We start from the raw sequence: 17,139 nt of genomic DNA on the forward strand, positions 1-17,139 counted from the left end.
GCTTGCATAAGTTGGGAGCTGGTTTAATGATACACACACAGCTGGTTTAATGACACATACTATGTGAGTCCAGTTTCCACAGATGCACACCTACACCAAGGATAGTCTGTGTGGCAGTGTGATGGGGTGGACAAGGCCCCTGATGTAGGCCTTTCCGCATCCTGCCCAGCAACAGGAGCAGAAGAGAGGTCCTCCAAGCAGAAGAGAGTGGCAGCCTCTGTTGCAGCCAATTAGGGTGCAGCAGGCTGATATAAAAGAAGCTGCTAGGCCAAGGCTTGGTAGTTCCTTCCTAGAGCTCGACCCAGGCAAACCTAAGGGATGACTGGGAGATCAGCAGCACTCGGGACAGCTCCGAGTGGGAGCTGGACTTCCTACCTGGTCAGAACCAGGTCCCATGGCTGAAGACTAGCTGGTAAGCCAACAGCAACCCTTACAGAACCCTGGATAGGGAGGACTTGACCACAAGGCCCAAGATAAAAGGCTGGGAAGAGTAGTTTCCTGTGGAAGTGGCCCAGGGATGTGACAGCAACCAGCCACTTTGAGACTCAGGAGGTAACTAATACTTATAGGGTCCCTGGGCCAGGACCCAGTGGTGTGGGCGGTCCTGGTTCTCCCCCAGACCAATACAATAGGAGGTAAGAAGAAGCCTGGTCCCAGGCCACATTCCGGACACTTCCTCTCCCACAGACAGCTGGGTAGAGAAACTATAAGACTCCACTTGGACACGTAGGGGTGCTAACAAGAAGGACAGAGCCCTTTACAAGTAGTTCTCAAACTTTTTCATCATTTGGATCACATCTGAATAGAGTATGGCATAGACCACTTCTTTCCTGTTTTTCAAGCTTTAGATGTAATGGAGTATGGTGGTCCCAAACAGGCAGAAGAAGGGTTTGAGCAACCTTGGAGAGAGTGCACAGAATCTCAGCCAATTAGAAAAGGGCTTATTGGGAGAGCCAATCAAGAGAAGGCTTACTGAGGCCCATATAAAAAAGGGCTGCTCAGCAGAGCAGAAGGCACCGTCTCTACAGGGTGAGGGGGAAGGAGTGGCTGCCAAGGAGCACCTGAGTTATGTCTGGGCTGGGCAGGACATAGCATTGGGACGAGAGCGGTTATAGTGGCGGATCTTTTTTTTTAGCAGTGGACAGCAAACATCAGTGCTTATGTAACTAGATAAGTCTGCAGCATTTAAGTCTATCAGTTTATGCGCTGCCTGAGATATTTAGCATTTAACGTGTTAACATTTGATACCTTCTTCTTCGGGTGGTGTCCCGGTGGGTGCTCCACACAAGGTGTAGGGAAGTCCCAGAGCCAGAGACTAGAGCTTTTTAAAGCAGCGTCTGAGAGCCACACATGCGCAAGGGGAGCCTTGCACTGTGCTCAGCTTGGCGCCTCGTGTGGCTCGCCCCCCCTTCAGTTCCTTTTCTACCGTCCTCAGTAATAGACAGAGCTCTTCATTCTCCTCAGCTTCTCCTGAGGGAGAGTGAGAAACCCTCCAGTTTCGCTTTTCCTATCTCTCCGCAGCATTTTAACACTTTGCTTCATCCTGTTTCTTAAAAAAAAAAAAAAGTAGTTTCCCTGTCAACCTCTCATGGAGTCCTTGCTTTGGCAGATGCCTGCCCACAGGCAGCCACTAGCCCAGCTGCTCCCTTGCTTTATTAAAAAAAAGGGGGGGGGGAAGGAGGGAGAAGAGAGAGTGAAGAAAAGAAAGAAAAGTGACCCTCCCATTTTTAATACATAGCTTTATTGGCAGTAACAGTCACAGTGGCAACCCCTAATAGAACACTCGCTATGACCCGAGGGAGCCTGGAGGGGATAAGATGAGCACTCTTAGCACTGGGGAATCAAGTGCTCAGATCGGTACTGCAGCCTCCAAGTCGCACTCAACCTCGGTGCCAAAAAGATCATCCTTGGCACCGGAGAGCTCCTCCTGGTGCTTATGCATGCCGGTGCCGACACCTGCGCCATAGACAGTTAAACAGCTCTCTCCTAAGGTACAGGTTTTGGATGCAAACCTGTCACTCCCCAGCTCGATGCTGCCCCTCATGGAGGCTCCACCTCAGTTTCAACATGATGCAGGCACGGATGGCATAGGACAGTTTTCACCCCTGCACTTGAGAAGGGCGTCCCCGATGCAGCCCTCTCAAAGCTCTCTCCACGTTATCCCAGATCTTCTGTACTGTCAGAACAGGATGCTTTTAATTAGAGGGACCAATACAGTGTTTTTTCCTCACAGCGCTCATCCCCTACTACATCTCGCCATCCTTACTGCTACCATAATAAATCACCATATCCTCCTTGCTACTCGGAGTGGCCATACCCTCTACCCACCCCATTGGGTGTACGAAAAAGACACTATGCCTCATCGTCTATCTCGAGGAGAAGACTGCTGTCTTGCACTATGCCAACCATCTCAGACTCTGACGAAGAGGAGGAAAATCAACTCTCCAACGAACATACTGAGTTATGCCAAGTGGATTGGCCTACTGGCAATAGTTCCTCACATTTCAAAGAGGCAGTAATACCGGACGATACTCACCCGTTGGATGACCTAAAACAATTTCAGGAGCTGTTTAAGAGGGTGGCAACAATGCAACTGGCCCACCTCCAGGAGGTAGAGGGAAAAACAGCACCATTTTTTGAAAAATATCCGCCCCTCTTCGCAGGGAAGAATCGCACTCATGATCGATGAGGCAATAATGGAGGTCTCTGATGCAACATGCAAGACATCTGACAGAAAGTACTTTGTACCACCAAAAGACCTAGACTCCTTGCTTCCACAACCTAACTCTCTTGTCGTCGCCGCCGCCAACCAACGTGCAAAAGCCTCCTGCAGCAAACCAGCATCCAATGACAACAGAAGAATTTAGACCTATTCATGAAAAAGGTCTATTCTTCGGTTACTTTTCAATTAAGAACTGCCAACTACACAGCCTTACTGGCAAACCATGACTTCAATGACTAATCTAAACTGGCCGAGTTGATGGAAAACCTACCTGACTCTAAAAGGCCCATTCTCAGGGCAGTCACACATGAGGGTCATACGATTGCTCGTACAGCACTCCTTTCCTCAATAGATGTAGCCAACATGGCAGCCAGGGCAACCGCTACAGCCGTAATGATGAGAACGGCCTCTTGGCTTTTATCAGCTGGGATACCCAGTGAATTCCAATCCAGGGTAAAAGACCTCCCCTTTGACAAGCTCAAGCTTTTTACAGCTACAACAGACAAAGTTCTACACAAGGACTCCATCACTACCTTTCATACGCTTGGCATGTATACTCCACCATATCATCAAAGGCGTTATACCCTATATAACAAAAATAGGGACAGCTACTACAACTACATCCAGCATAGAGAGTATGACTACAATCACCCTAGACAATGCCCTCAGAGGAGACGCCCACCTCCAACTCGCTCCTCGGGCTCCCAGGCAACAAAACAACAGGTTTGAGGATTTGGTTGGGGGCCTGCCTGACCTCTGCTAACAAGCCAGTACCATCTCTTCACCAACAGACTCTGTCCTTTTTACCATTAGTGGGAAATCATAACATCAGGTCAATGCATCTTGGAGATCATCTGCACAGGATACACCATTGCCTTTACATCTCTTCCCCCTGCCCATCCCCCCGCCCCATCTCTGTTCAGGGACCCCTCTCACGAGACGCTTCTGAGACAGGAAATCAACTGCCTTCTCCACTTGGGAGCAATAGAAAGGGCCCCCTAGGCCTTTCAGAGGAGAGGAATCTATTTCAAATATTTCTCGACACAAAAGTACACAGGGGGATGAGACCCATATTAGAGCTACTCAAACTAAACTAATATCTGTGGAAACAATGCTTTAGAATGGTAACACTGGCATCGAGTATACCGGCTTTGGTATAATCCTCAATCTTCAGGATGCATACTTTCACATCGCCGTACACCCATCACACAGACGATTTCTTCGATTTACTGCGGGAGATGGCCACTACCAGTACAGTCTTCCCTTTTGGTCTATCATCGGCTCCCAGGGTCTTCTCAAAGGTCCTGGCCGTAGTCACAGCCTATCTGTGTCAACAGGGCGTCGTCATCTTCCCATACTTCAGTGTTTCCCAAATGGTGCTCCGTGGAACCTTGGGGTTCCGTGGAATGGAACTCAGGGTTCTGTGAAAAAATTCTGCTCCCCTGCTCCCTAAAGAACCTATTGGGGCTTTGTCGGTGAGGACGGGCTTCTGGGGCCGTGTGCAGGGGCAGATGACCATTTTGTGGGGCCCCGGGCAGCATAATTCCACGGGGCCCCCCTTTGCCACAGTGCATGCGCAGTGACGCTATGCGCATGCGCAGCGGCGCCACGGTGCATGCGCGGGGCTTTCTGAAGCGCGGGGCCCAGGGCGGCTGCCCCATTCGCCCTACCGTATATCCGCCCCTGGCCGTGTGGCTTTGGCCGCTCCACCACCCACTGCGGCTGCCCCATCCCCCGCGCACTGCACGGCCCCTCCTCACCCTTCAGGACTGTCCTATCCTGGTGCCTTGCAGCCGCCTCCTCTTCGTGTGCAGGTGGCAGCGGCTGCTGCTGCTGCTGGGAGGGAGAAGGGAGGGGTGGCCAGAGCCAAGGAGCCGCTCTTGGACCTCAGCATTTTTAAATTGTTGCCTGCATGGAACCCGGCTCGGGCTCTGCTGCCCCCCCCACCTGAAGTGCGCTCGGGCTCTGCTCCCCCCCCTCGGGGCGCACTTGGGCTCGCTGCCCCCATGTTCTGCTGTTCTCTTTCCCCTGCGCCCCTCCCCAGCCTGCTGGGGAATTAGCAGAGTTTGATCTGGCAGGGAAGGTCGGGGTTTCTACACCCTCCCCCTGCTCCCACCCTGCCTGTGGGAAGCATGACCTGGTGGTGCAGCTGCACTGGGTTCCCTGCTGCATGGGCAGGGGAGGGGGGACAACTGAGCTCCCTCCCTCCTCCCCACCCCCAGAACAAGAGCATGCTGCCTGGAGGCTTTTCCTGCTGCAACAGCGTGCCAGGACAGGTAAGCATCCCCCCATATGCCCAGACCCCACACCCATATCCCCTACACTCCCCTTCCCTCCTCCAAGAGCCCGCATTCCCAGCTTGCTCTGACACCCTGCCCCAAATCCCCTCTTGTACTCTCCCTCCTGGCCAAACACCCTGCCCCAAGTCCCCTCTTGTACCCTCCTTTCTGGCCAGACACCCTGCCCAAAGACCCCTTCTGTACCCTGCCTTCTGGCCAGACAACTCTGGCCCAGGCTTTCTTCTGTACTTTTCTTCCTGGCCAGGACATTGCAGATCTTCTTTGTGATTTATACACAAACATCATGAAGTATTTTCCAAACATAAATGACAAGAATAACTGGATTTGAAATCCATTAATTATAACAGGAAAGCCAGTCAGTTTTTCTATGCAAGATTATGAAAACCTAATTGAAATCACTTCCAATGGCCAATTAATACAAAAATTTAAAGAAGTTTCTCTGATAGCGTTTTGGGGTGGCTTATGTCAAGAATATTCAGCTTTATCAAGACATGCAATTTGTCTGTTATTAACCTTCACCAGCACATACTTGTGTGAAACTGGGTTCTCGAATTATGCAGCAACAAAAACAAAATACAGAAATCGACTGAATGCAGCACTAGATACGCAAATCCAACTTTTTAGTATTAAACAAAATATAAAAAGAATTTGCCAAGAAAAGAAGAAAAAACACTCTTCACATTGAAAACTGCCAATATAATTCATATTAGTTTTTTAGCGTTATTTTTTTTGTACACATTACATGTGATTTTTGCTTTTAAATATGTGCATTTAAACTAAATGTCGATCTCAAGACATTATTTAGCATTTGTTCATTATTATTATCCATACTTATTTGTGGTCTACTTTTTCAGCTCCATATACCAGACTGCCTTCCTGGAGGTCTGGGGGGGAGGGGGGGGTATGGGGGTGGGTGGGGGTGTTGTGACGCTGAGGTCCAGCAGCTTTATTTACTTATTTTTTTGTGCTCGACAAATTTTCCCTAGAGGTTCCTTGAAATTCTTCCGGGTTTAAAAGGGTTCCGTGGCCAAATAAAATTGGGAAACCCTGCCATACTTAGACGACTGTCTTAAAAAAGGCCGATCTCAGGCAGCTACTGCCGTCATGATCTCCAACACCATGCAGATTTTCACTCATCTGGGACTCCTAATAAATGAGCAAAAATCGATCCTGCCACCCACACAGGGCATAGAGTTAATTGGGGCCCACCTTGATTCGTTGACAGCTAGAGCTTATCTCCCTCTGCACCGATTTTCAGCACTACACGACCTTGTGACTGTATTACTAGCCACTCCTACCCAAAGAACCAACCACAAATTCCCGGTCAATTTACACTTTAGATCTTACCCACAAGATCACGCTGGGCCTATCCTTTCGAATCTATAATTTAAAGGTTTATTAATAAAAGAAAGAAAAGGTTGAACGTAAGATTATTAAAGAGAATACATTACATGCACCAATGATGCAGGCTCTCAGCAGAGATGTTACAATCTGCTATCTTAAAAGTCTCTGGTGTATATCCCATGTTAGGATGGGTCGACAATCCTTCCTGGCGCTGTGTCCTTTGCAAGGCTGCATCTAGGATCAGTAGCAGAATTGAAGACAAGATGGAGTCTGCCTTATGCTAGTGGGAAGGGGGTGGGTTTAGAAGATAAAATAAAAAAAGAACAAGTTAGAAATCACCTAGAAAAGTTAGATGCCTGCAAGTCACCAGGGCCTGATGAAATGTATCCTAGAATACTCAAGGAGCTGATAGAGGAGGAATCTGAGCCTCTAGCTATCATCTTTGGAAAATCATGGGAGACAGGAGAGATTCCAGAAGACTGGAAAAGGGCAAATATAGTGCCCATCTATAGAAAGGGAAATCAGAACAACCCAGGAAACTTCAGACCACTGAATTTAACTTCTGTGCCAGGGAAGATAATGGAGCAAATAATTAAGGAATTCACCTGCAAACATCTGGAAGAAAATAAGGCAATAGGAAACTGCCAGCATGGATTTGTAAAGAATAAATCATGTCAAACCAATACAATAGCTTTCTTTGATAGGATAACAAGTCTTGTGGATAAGAGAAGTGTGCTGGATGCGGTATACCTAGACTTTAGTAAGGCATTTGACATGATCTCACATGACCTTCTTATCAATAAACTAGTGAAATGCAACCTAGATGGGGCTACCATAAGGTAGGTGCATAACTGGCTTGCTAACCATTCTCAGAGAGTAGTTATTAATGGTTCACAATCCTGCTGGAAGGGGATAACAAGTGAGGTTGCACAGGAATCTGTTTTGGGACGGGTTCTGTTCAATTTCTTCATCAGTGTTTTATATTATTGCATAGAGAATATGATTATTACATTTGCAGATTATACCAAGATGGGAGGGGTTGCAAGTTCTTTGGAAGTTAGGGTCAAAATGATCTGGACAAACGAGAGAAATTGTCTGAAGTAAACAGGTGAAGTTTAATAAGGACAAAGGCAAAGTACTCCACTTAGGAAGGAACAATCAATTTCACATACACAGAATGGGAAGTGATTGTCTAGGAAGGAGTACTGCTGAAAGGGATTTAGGGGTCATAGTGGACAACAAGTTAAACATGAGTCAACAGTGTGACACTTGCAAAAAAAGCAAACATATATTCTGGAATGTATTAATAGGAGTGTTGTGAGCAAGACATGAGAAGTGATTTTTCTGCTCTACTGTGCACTGATTAGGCCTCAGTTGGAGTGTTGGGTCCAGTTCTGGGCACCACATTTCATGAAAGATGTGGAGAAATTTGAGAAGGTCCAGAGAAGAGCAACAAAAATGATGAAAGGTCTAGAAAGCATGACCAATGAGGGAAGACTGAAAGAATTGGGCTTATTTAGTTTAGAAAAGAGAAGACTGAAAAGGGACATGCTAGTTTTCAAGTTTCTAGAAGGGTGCTACAAGGAGGAGAGGGAAAAATTGTTCTGTTTGACATCTGATGAAGGACAAGAAGCAATGGGCTTAACTAGAAGCAAGGGAGACTTAGGTTGGACATTAAGAAAAACTCCCTAACTGTCCCTAACGGTGATTAAACACTGGAATAAATTGCCTACGGAAGTTGCGGAATCTCCATCACTAGAGATATTTAAGAGCAGGTTAGACAGACACCAGACAGGTATGATCTAGACAGTGCTTGGTGCTGTTGTGAGGGCATGGGTCTGGACTCAATGACCTCTTGAGGTGCCCTCCAGTTCTAGGATTCTGTGAAGACAGCTTTCTCACTTCTTTATGATCTAATATTTAATGTTTCCACTGTACTTCATCATTGTCTCATATCTCCTTCCTAAGATGTTCCAGATAGCACGACATGAAGCAATCCATCTCCTAACCAACATCGCACATCAAAAACATGTTTCTGTGGAACTTCAGACACTATAGTGAACTTGGTCCAGGAACTATTTTGGTATAAATTTTTGATCTTGATGTTTGAGGCTGTTTGTGGGCTGAGCTGTGCTTCTCAGGCACATTGGAGTTGTTCCTGCACCCCAAATTATTGTGACTTCTTTATAGTAGACCAATTGCTGTGGATCTCTTCTGAGAATGAGCATAGATTTTACCATCTTCTGAAAAAATATAACTCGTTTATTTATATGAGCTTTCATACAACAGCTAAATAAATGAAGATAAAGTAAACATTGACATGAGCAAGCAAGTGGATGGAGTGATACCTGATTTCAGATTGTTAGGTTTTTGAATTTGAGTTGTATACAGCTACTAGTTGCTCATGTTCTAAATTCCTAAATGAGGGAAATTCTGTTTTAAAAAAGTTTTCTCTAGTCTTTTGACCAGAATTTCCCCTTGCAAGTGCATACACTTTTATATCATATTGCTCTGTATTACTCCATATCAGTGATGAGTTTAAGTTTAATTCAGAACTGGTATAAGGATTTACTTTGTGAAGTGCTTTGGGATCCTTCAGAATAAAATCTAGTATATCTGTAAAATAAGTAGTAATATTACTGTACTCAAATTAGCTTTTAAACTATTATACTGTACCCAAATCTGGTGATAAATTGATAAAAGGTTAATATTAAGGTTTACAGAAAAGAAAACTGATAGGTTGATAGAGAGGTTGACTACAGTGATAGTGAGTTTGACTGATAAAAGAAAAAAGATTGATGAAGATGTTGTCTTCTATAAGAGTGTTTGATTAAAAAAATGAAAAAAGATGAAAGAGAACATTGCCTAATACCACAGAGGCAGAGAAAAGAACTTTCTTTCTAGCAAAGAATCTAACGTATTGACTTTTTGACAGTTTTGGGATTTAGCAGTAATTCACTTTCAGTTTCAGATTGTTTAATATGTCAGTTAATCTCTGTGCTGTAAAAGCTATCGACTGCTGAATTGCTGTAAAAAAAGCTTGAATGTGATACATCTACAATATGCATGTATATTTCTTAGCCTAATTTTGAGGCCTTTTACATTTCAGAATCTGCTTATAATTAATGAAATATTTTATGTGCAATTGTTTTATAATGGCTTTCAGCAGGATTAGTAAATTTAAGGGTCTATCAAGATTAAGATCTCTGATTATTGATCGCCTTTTTCTTGTTTGAAATGTTAGTATAGTAGTCTTGGTCCCAGGATATTAGAGAGACAAGGTGGGTAAAAATACTACCTTATAGTTTTCTTGAAAATAATTCACTGGTAATTTCTCCCCTACCTTGTTCTTTGAAAATACATAATGTGAAAGAAATTATCACAGACACTAAGCAAAGCTATTTAAATGAGCTTGAAATTTTCCATTTGTACATTTTAATAATAAAGAATACCGTCTAAATGTAATATTCCTAAAATCAGTTTGTCGAATAATAGGTATACAAACTAAACCTCTCTGTGTCTCACCTTAAGTATCTTGTCTATTGAGCCCTGTAGCCTACAGAAGTATTTCTCAAATGATGTCTTCAGGTGTGTTGCCAAGGGTTAGCACACTACTAGCATGTGCTGGGTTAGCACGCTACCCCACCATTTGCCACAAGCAGAATCCTATGGCTGGGAAGATCCACCAGGAACAAAGGGAATGGGAAAGTTGCAGCTTGTTCCCCTAAATAATCCTCCCCCTTTCTGCTACTGCTACTCTGTCTCCAAACCCAATTATAAAGGAGTTCCTCCTCCCCTTCCCAGTGTTCAGTTCTGGAACAGATAATAACAAGGACATCTAGAAACTGAAGAAAAGTTTAATAGCCTCTTGAATTAGTGCTGTCCGAAAGATGTGTGAGCAGGCATGGAAGGATTTAGAGAGGTAAAGCACTCTCCTCAGCCAGTATCTGGCCCAATCCCAAGCACCAAATCCCCAGATTTAGCTATCAAACCATACCTAATTCTCTGGTGCAATCCAAAGTAATGAGGGTTTGTGTCACTTCCTGTTCTATCACCCTGGGTATCTCACAATGCTTTACTGTTGTAGCTTGTAAAATGGGTAATGCACCGTGAGGCCACCAGCACTCAGATTCTGAGTGTCAATGTATATCTGAAGCTTTGACCTCAGCAGCTTGTCAGCAATGCACCAGTCGCACACTGGCTTCTTCCAGTCTTGTTTACTACTTGCAGGCCAGAGATGACTAGTGATGAGTGTCAGGGGAGGCCACCAATCATGTGACTCCCCTCCCCTGGGGAAGGACCAGGACAACTCCCTCTCTGTCCCAGGCCGCAACTCTCCCCGGCCCTGACTTAGAACAATGTTTCCTCAGATCCCGTCCCCTTTTAACTCTTCTCTACTTACACTACATCGATAACATCTTTATGATCTGGACCCATGGCCTAGAAACACTGGAGACATTCCACAGAGATTTTAACAACCTACATCCCACCATCAGTCTCAGCCTGGACCATTCTACACAAGAGATCCATTGCCTGGACACCACAGTACAAATCACCAATGGTAAATTAGACACCACTCTCTACAGAAAACCCACTGACTCATACAGTTACCTACATGCCTCCAGCTCCCATCCAGCACACACCATACGATCCATCGTCTATAGCCAAGCCCTTCGATACAACCACATCTGCTCTAATCCCACTGACAGAGACCAGAAACTTCAGAATCTCTACCAAGCATTTATAAACCTCAATTACCCACCCGGAGAAATAAAAAAACAAATTGAAAGAGCCAGACAAATACCCAGAAACCATCTATTTCAAGACAGACCCAAGAAAACCAACAATAGAACACCACTTGTCATCACCGATAGCCCCCAACTTAAACCCGTCCAACACATTATCAATAAACTACAATCTATACTGAAACAGGATACTACACTCTGAGAGGCTCTGGGAGACAGACCCATAGTCTTCTATAGACAACCACCTAACCTCAAGATGATTCTTACCAACAACCACAGGACATACTACAATAATACCAACCCTGGAACATTCCCTTGCAACAAACCCCGTTGCCAGCTTTGTCCACATATTTACTCTGCTGACAGCATTATTGGACCTAACCAATTCAGTTATAAGATCAAAAACATGTATTCCTGCTCATCCAGAAATATAATTTATGCCATCATGTGTCAACAGTGTCCGTCTGCTATGTACATTGGACAAACGTCTCAGACACTTCGCCAAAGAATCAATGCACACAAAACAGATATCAGACGGTATCACAAAGAAAAAACAGTTTCTTGCCATTTCAACCAGAAAGGGCATTGTCTCAATGATTTGATTACCTGCATCCTGCTTCAAAGACATTTTAACACCAGTCTTGAAAGAGAAACCTTTGAACTGTCATTCATGCTTAAATTTGACACTTTACTCCTGGGTCTCAACAAAGATGCAAATTACCTTACCCATTACAAAGATAGCTTCCCCAATTATCACCTCTAATATCATTAGCTCACAGACATTAACTTCCCCCCCATTCCTCCTCTGTTCTGAAATTTGATTTGTCCTTTTTATATGTGTTCACTTTTGATTGTATCCCTTTGGTATATATGGTCATTCCAGTTTTCTTCCACAGTTTAATCTGAGGAAGTGAGTCTGGCCCAGGAAAGCTCATCATCTAATAAACCATCTTGTTAGTCTTTAAAGTGCTACATAGTCCTGTTTTTTGTTTCGGGTATAAGAGATGCAGTTAGAAATGGTTACAAACACAAGAGAAAACAAGCATCTAAAAGTTAATCTAGCAAGGTTTGGTTCAAGATTTTATAGTGGCCTTTCTCACCCATGGGTTCCAAGCAAGATCATGAAGTTCTTTACTTCACCAGGTTCTCTCCCAAAGGCTTAAATTTGTCTTTGTTGTAGATGAACAAGATTGTGAAGTTCTCTATCTTCCCTTTCCTTTTTATAATCCAGTGAATCTTTGAAGTGGATCTTTCAGAGTAAAGTTTATTCAAGTAGTAAGAAAAGCAACATGGAGTCTGTGGGTGAAAGAGGCTCTATGCCCCTCCTTGTGTTCACTAAAATGCAAATTGTTCTTTTTTTTGCCATCTGTTCCCCCTGCTGGTCTATAAATTCTGTCTAGTACTTACATAGAAATTGAGTCAAACACACATTCTTTTGTTTAGGATGGACCTGTGAAACAATTTTTGCCAGTGCAGGGCTATTTGATTTTGAATGTGTTCTAAAAACCTCATACAGGGGAATTCATAACATTAATGTAATGTTACTATGTACATATCACCATATTATTGACAGAGAGTTGTTTGTTTTCAAATGCTATATTACAAGGCATATTTTGTACAAAGATTATTAAAATAGTGTGTACTATGTGGATACATGGGATACTTATGGTCATGGGTGGCTATAGGTGTTCTGAATGGAAATAGGTTGAGAACCCCTGATCTATATGATTAGACTTATTTGTGGAAGTCAGTAGACCCATATTCTAAACTTTGAATGTAAACTACTAGTCGACTACATGATAAGCCTATGCTTATCAAATAGTTGAGTTATCTACTCTCATTTTCCCCCACATCAGAGGCAGCAAGGGTGGGGGAAGCAGGAGCTGGTGCTGGGGAGAGCCAGCTTAAAGGCTGGTTTTCCCAGCACCGTCTCTGCAGTGCTGCCTGCCCCCCTCGCTGCTGCCTCCATCAGAGACAGGAGCATGGTGGGGAGGTTGCAGAGGAGGCTCCCATGAAGCAGCCTCTGCCCGCGACAGGTCTCTGGCAGCAGCCCCTATCTGTGGTGGCTGTGGCTGGTAGTGAGTAGAGGCTGCTCCGGCTGCAGCCCCTGTCTGTGGCCAGTCCGGGTCACTATAGGCTGCCCCGGTTCGTGCTGGGTCCAGGGCCTACCCCTGCTGTGCCTCTTCAGTTTAAATGTAGTAGGAGCCCCACAAGATAAAGACCACAAAAATAGACCTCTTCAGCTGAAAGAGATAGTCCTCCTCCATCTTACAATTCAGAGTTATCAATTATTCAGAGCTCCTAGCCAATTATGACTACTCCAGTTACAACAAACTCAGGGAGCTGATCATGGACATACCAGAGCAGAACCCCTCACCTCCCCCCCAAGCGAAGGTCCATTATTCAGGAACACCAGACAATAGCTCAAACAGCATTTTAATTGGCAATCAATGTGGCAGATACAATGGCTCAAGCCACTGGAATAATCATGCATAGGTCATCCTGACTATAAGTTTCAGGAACACCTAAAGAACTCCAACTCAATGTGAAGGATCTCCCTTTCAACAGAGACAAACTTCCCCTCTAAGACTGACAGCATCCTTCATACCATGAAGGACACTTGTGCCACTCTATGTACACTTGGCATTTACATGCCACCAAATAAACATAGGCAATATACACCATACCAGAGGCCGAGAAACTCAATTTTCCATCAACATTTCCATCCCAACACATCAAAACAGAGATCTGAGGAGAAGACCGTTTCAGACCCAGACTACTCCAGCCAATCCTCCACATCCAAATTGCCATTTTGAAAGATTGATCAAGGGCCTGCGCAACCTCTCCTTACAGATAGCATTGATTAATTCCAATTATATTTTGGCCTCCTGCTATCCCGACCTTAACAGCGGCCCTCCCCCCACTAATATAAGGATTCGCTATACTTGAACCATGGCGGCCTCACTTGCCTTTCTGCAGAATATTCCCATAGTAGACATCTGCAGGGCTGCTATCTGGACTTCAGAGCACACTTTCACAAAATAAAACTGCCGGAAAAGACTTGAAAAGAAAGGAGTTCCATTTTTGTAATGTTGATTCTAAGTTGAAGGAATCAACTTCCCCATCCTCATTCCTGACCCAGCAGTTGGTCTAGCTGTGCTATCCTTCACTATTGTTACATGATTCTGAATCCCACTTTCCTTGAGGGAGACTGCTTGATAGTCATCAAAAGTGGAACGTCCACAGGGGCAGCACTCAAAGAAGTTACTTACCGTGTTCAGTAACAATGGTTCTTTTAGATAAGTGTCCCTGTGAATGCTCCACAACCCATCCTCCTCCCGTCTACTTTGGAGACCAGATTCTCAACTCTGGGGTAGAGGAATGGAGGTGGTTGAGCTATGAATATGATACATTAGGCACTGATGTCTCAATATGGCTATCACACACGTGATATCCAACTGACCACTGCTGTGAAAAACTCCAATCTCTGGTCCTGGTATGCACTGACACTCAGAGTGAAGGAACTTAGAGTGAAGCACCCACAGGGACGTACATTTCGAAGAACTGTCATTACTGCACAAAGTGAATACCTTCTTTCAATTTCAGTGTGTTTCCAAGTTTTGTCTAAAATTGACCAGCGATAATAGCTTCCCTCAAGTTTGTATTTAAAATTACAAATGCTTAATGGTTGCAACAGCCCTTCACCTGTCTTTCAAAATGCAGAAATAGTGCTCAGCACTTTATTTTCTGCATATATTTCCACCTTTAAAAATGTCATTCGTCATGTTCACACTCTGTGTATATATGCTGTGCTCTTATTTTTACATGTAGATGCATGGTGTTCAAATAATTAAAAACAGAGCTTGTTCTGTGCATAATACATCAAATGTAGAATTCAGTAACTAGTATTTTGATTTTTTAAGTAAATTTGGACAAATGCCAGACTTCTGCTTCTTTATAAGAAGGGGATATAAGCCCATACCTTATGCACTGTGCTGTGAACTGAGTCATTGCTAAAATGTATACTACTGTTTTACAGTTACATCCTCATCTGCTGTCTCTGCTCACATGGTCGCATCTGTTATTGTAGCTGTAGTAGAAGGGAGAGGACTTGCCAGAGGTGAAGTAGGAATGGCTAGTATTGACTTAAAAACCCCTGAAGTGGTATTATCCCAGTTTGCAGACAACACAACCTATGCCAAGGTAATTATGAATACTTTGGTTTGCTGAATATGGTTGCATTTTATATGACAATGAAGATTATTGTAGTTGTCCTTTTTGTCAGATGTGTGTATTAATAATAGCAAGAAATCCCTGATTGAAGACTGCAGTTTGTTCATGCCAAGAGTAATAAAAAAAAGTAAAATAGCATTGTTAATGCGAACAGTAATATCATTTATGCTGGCTTTGTGGACATTGGATACTCATTTTTTAATCTGTTCCTCTTAAAGATTCTATCTACTCATAGTAGCAGGTGCATTTTTGCTCTTCAGCTAATAGAGTATTTATTTGTGTTTGGATTCTTTCCCATACTTTTTCACCACTCTTTGTTGGGGTTCCACTATGACTCTGTCCTTGGCCTCGATCCTCAAAGTTACTCTTATAATTTTGATCTATCTTCGTCTGTGCAATCCCATATTTCAGTTTTCCACTCCTTCGTTTCTCTCTTTGACATCCCTTCTGAGATATCTCCCTTCAACTTTAAATGAACATGATAAAAATGGAACTTGTTTCCTTTCAAGTCCTTTTGTGCCTTTTCATTGTCTTTGGACATCACTATTTCCCTTGTCACTCAAACATAACTTGTCTTTGATTCTTTCCTCTCCCAAGTGCCCACAACAAGCTGTGTCCAACTCCTGTGTTTTGCTGTAATGAGTTGCTGTAATATTTTAAAAATTTTATCATACTTGTACACTGCGAAAACCTGTCCCTCATCTCACATTTTAATTACTGTAACTTCCTTTTTGCTGGCTCTATGACAGAACATTCACCCTTCAATCCATCCAGAACACATCTGCTTAAAATTGTCTCCTGTTTTTGTCACTCTGATTTTACTCTTTTGTTGACTTTCCAATTTCCGGCTCCATTGTCTTCAATGCCCTTCACTAAATACTTGTCTCTTACTGTGTTGTAACCTCTGCTTCACCAATGATATTGGCTTCAACCATTGTCACACTTTATTCCATGCCACCTCGTATGCATGGAACACCATCCCTCAATTAATATGTTAAGGGCACTGTCTTCTACACATCCCTCCTTAGGACTTATTTCTGCTGTAATGTGACCAAAAAACTAGGCAGCTAACAATGGCTAGGTGGGGAAGCCTTGGCCCAAACAAAAATATTTTAGATAGTTCAGAATGATTAAGACTATGGAATCTCATGAATTTATTATACAGTTTGAACCTCTGAAGTCCAGCACCCTTGGTACCTGACAGATGCTGAATCAGAGAATTTGACAAACCACGGGAAGTCAAAATTGTAGTAAATGGGTCTCTTTTTATTTTTATTTTGCCAAGGTGAATAAAAACGGGCCTCCCTAGGCTAGATCCAGCCCACCAAGTAAGTTGATCCAGCCCGCAGAGGCCCTACCACTCCCTCCCACCCCAGGCCAATCAGTGCTTCCTAGCAGGGTGGGAGGAGACTTTGTGTGCTCTCCCCATCCTCAAGCCCTGTTTGGCCTGGGGGCAGGAGGGAGCACACAAAGTCTTCTCCCACCCTGCGAGGTTGTGTGGCGCTTCTGAGCATCATGCCCTCTGCAGGATGGGGGAAGGGCGGGAGGAGACTCCGTGCACTCCCTCTGCCCGCAGGCCAATCAGGGAAGGAGAGGATAGCATGTGAAGTCTCCTCTAGCTCTGCAAGGGGCTCAGCACTTAAAGTCAACTGCCAGCTGCTGCTCAGCTGGTGGTTGACTCTAAGCCAGGGCTGGCCTTACCAAGAGGTGAACTGAGGCAGCCGCCTCAGGTGCCAGACTGTGGGGGTGTGCAGGGGCAACCCGTGGCTATAGGCGGACATCGGTGCCCAATGAT

At 44.2% G+C, this 17,139-nt stretch overlaps 1 protein-coding gene across 1 annotated transcript in view; it reads left to right on the top strand.

Annotated features, from left to right (window-relative positions):
- MSH4 (mutS homolog 4) overlaps positions 1 to 17,139 on the top strand; it is a 116,282-nt gene that overhangs the window by 13,935 nt on the left and 85,208 nt on the right. Inside the window, exon 3 of the mRNA XM_075936277.2 lies at positions 15,151 to 15,314. Coding sequence (XP_075792392.2) covers positions 15,151 to 15,314 — 164 coding nt within the window. The remainder of the gene's footprint in view (positions 1 to 15,150; positions 15,315 to 17,139) is intronic.

Source organism: Pelodiscus sinensis, chromosome 9 (genome assembly GCF_052426305.1).
Source record: "Pelodiscus sinensis isolate ZL-2025 chromosome 9, ASM5242630v1, whole genome shotgun sequence".
NCBI lineage: Eukaryota > Metazoa > Chordata > Testudines > Trionychidae > Pelodiscus > Pelodiscus sinensis.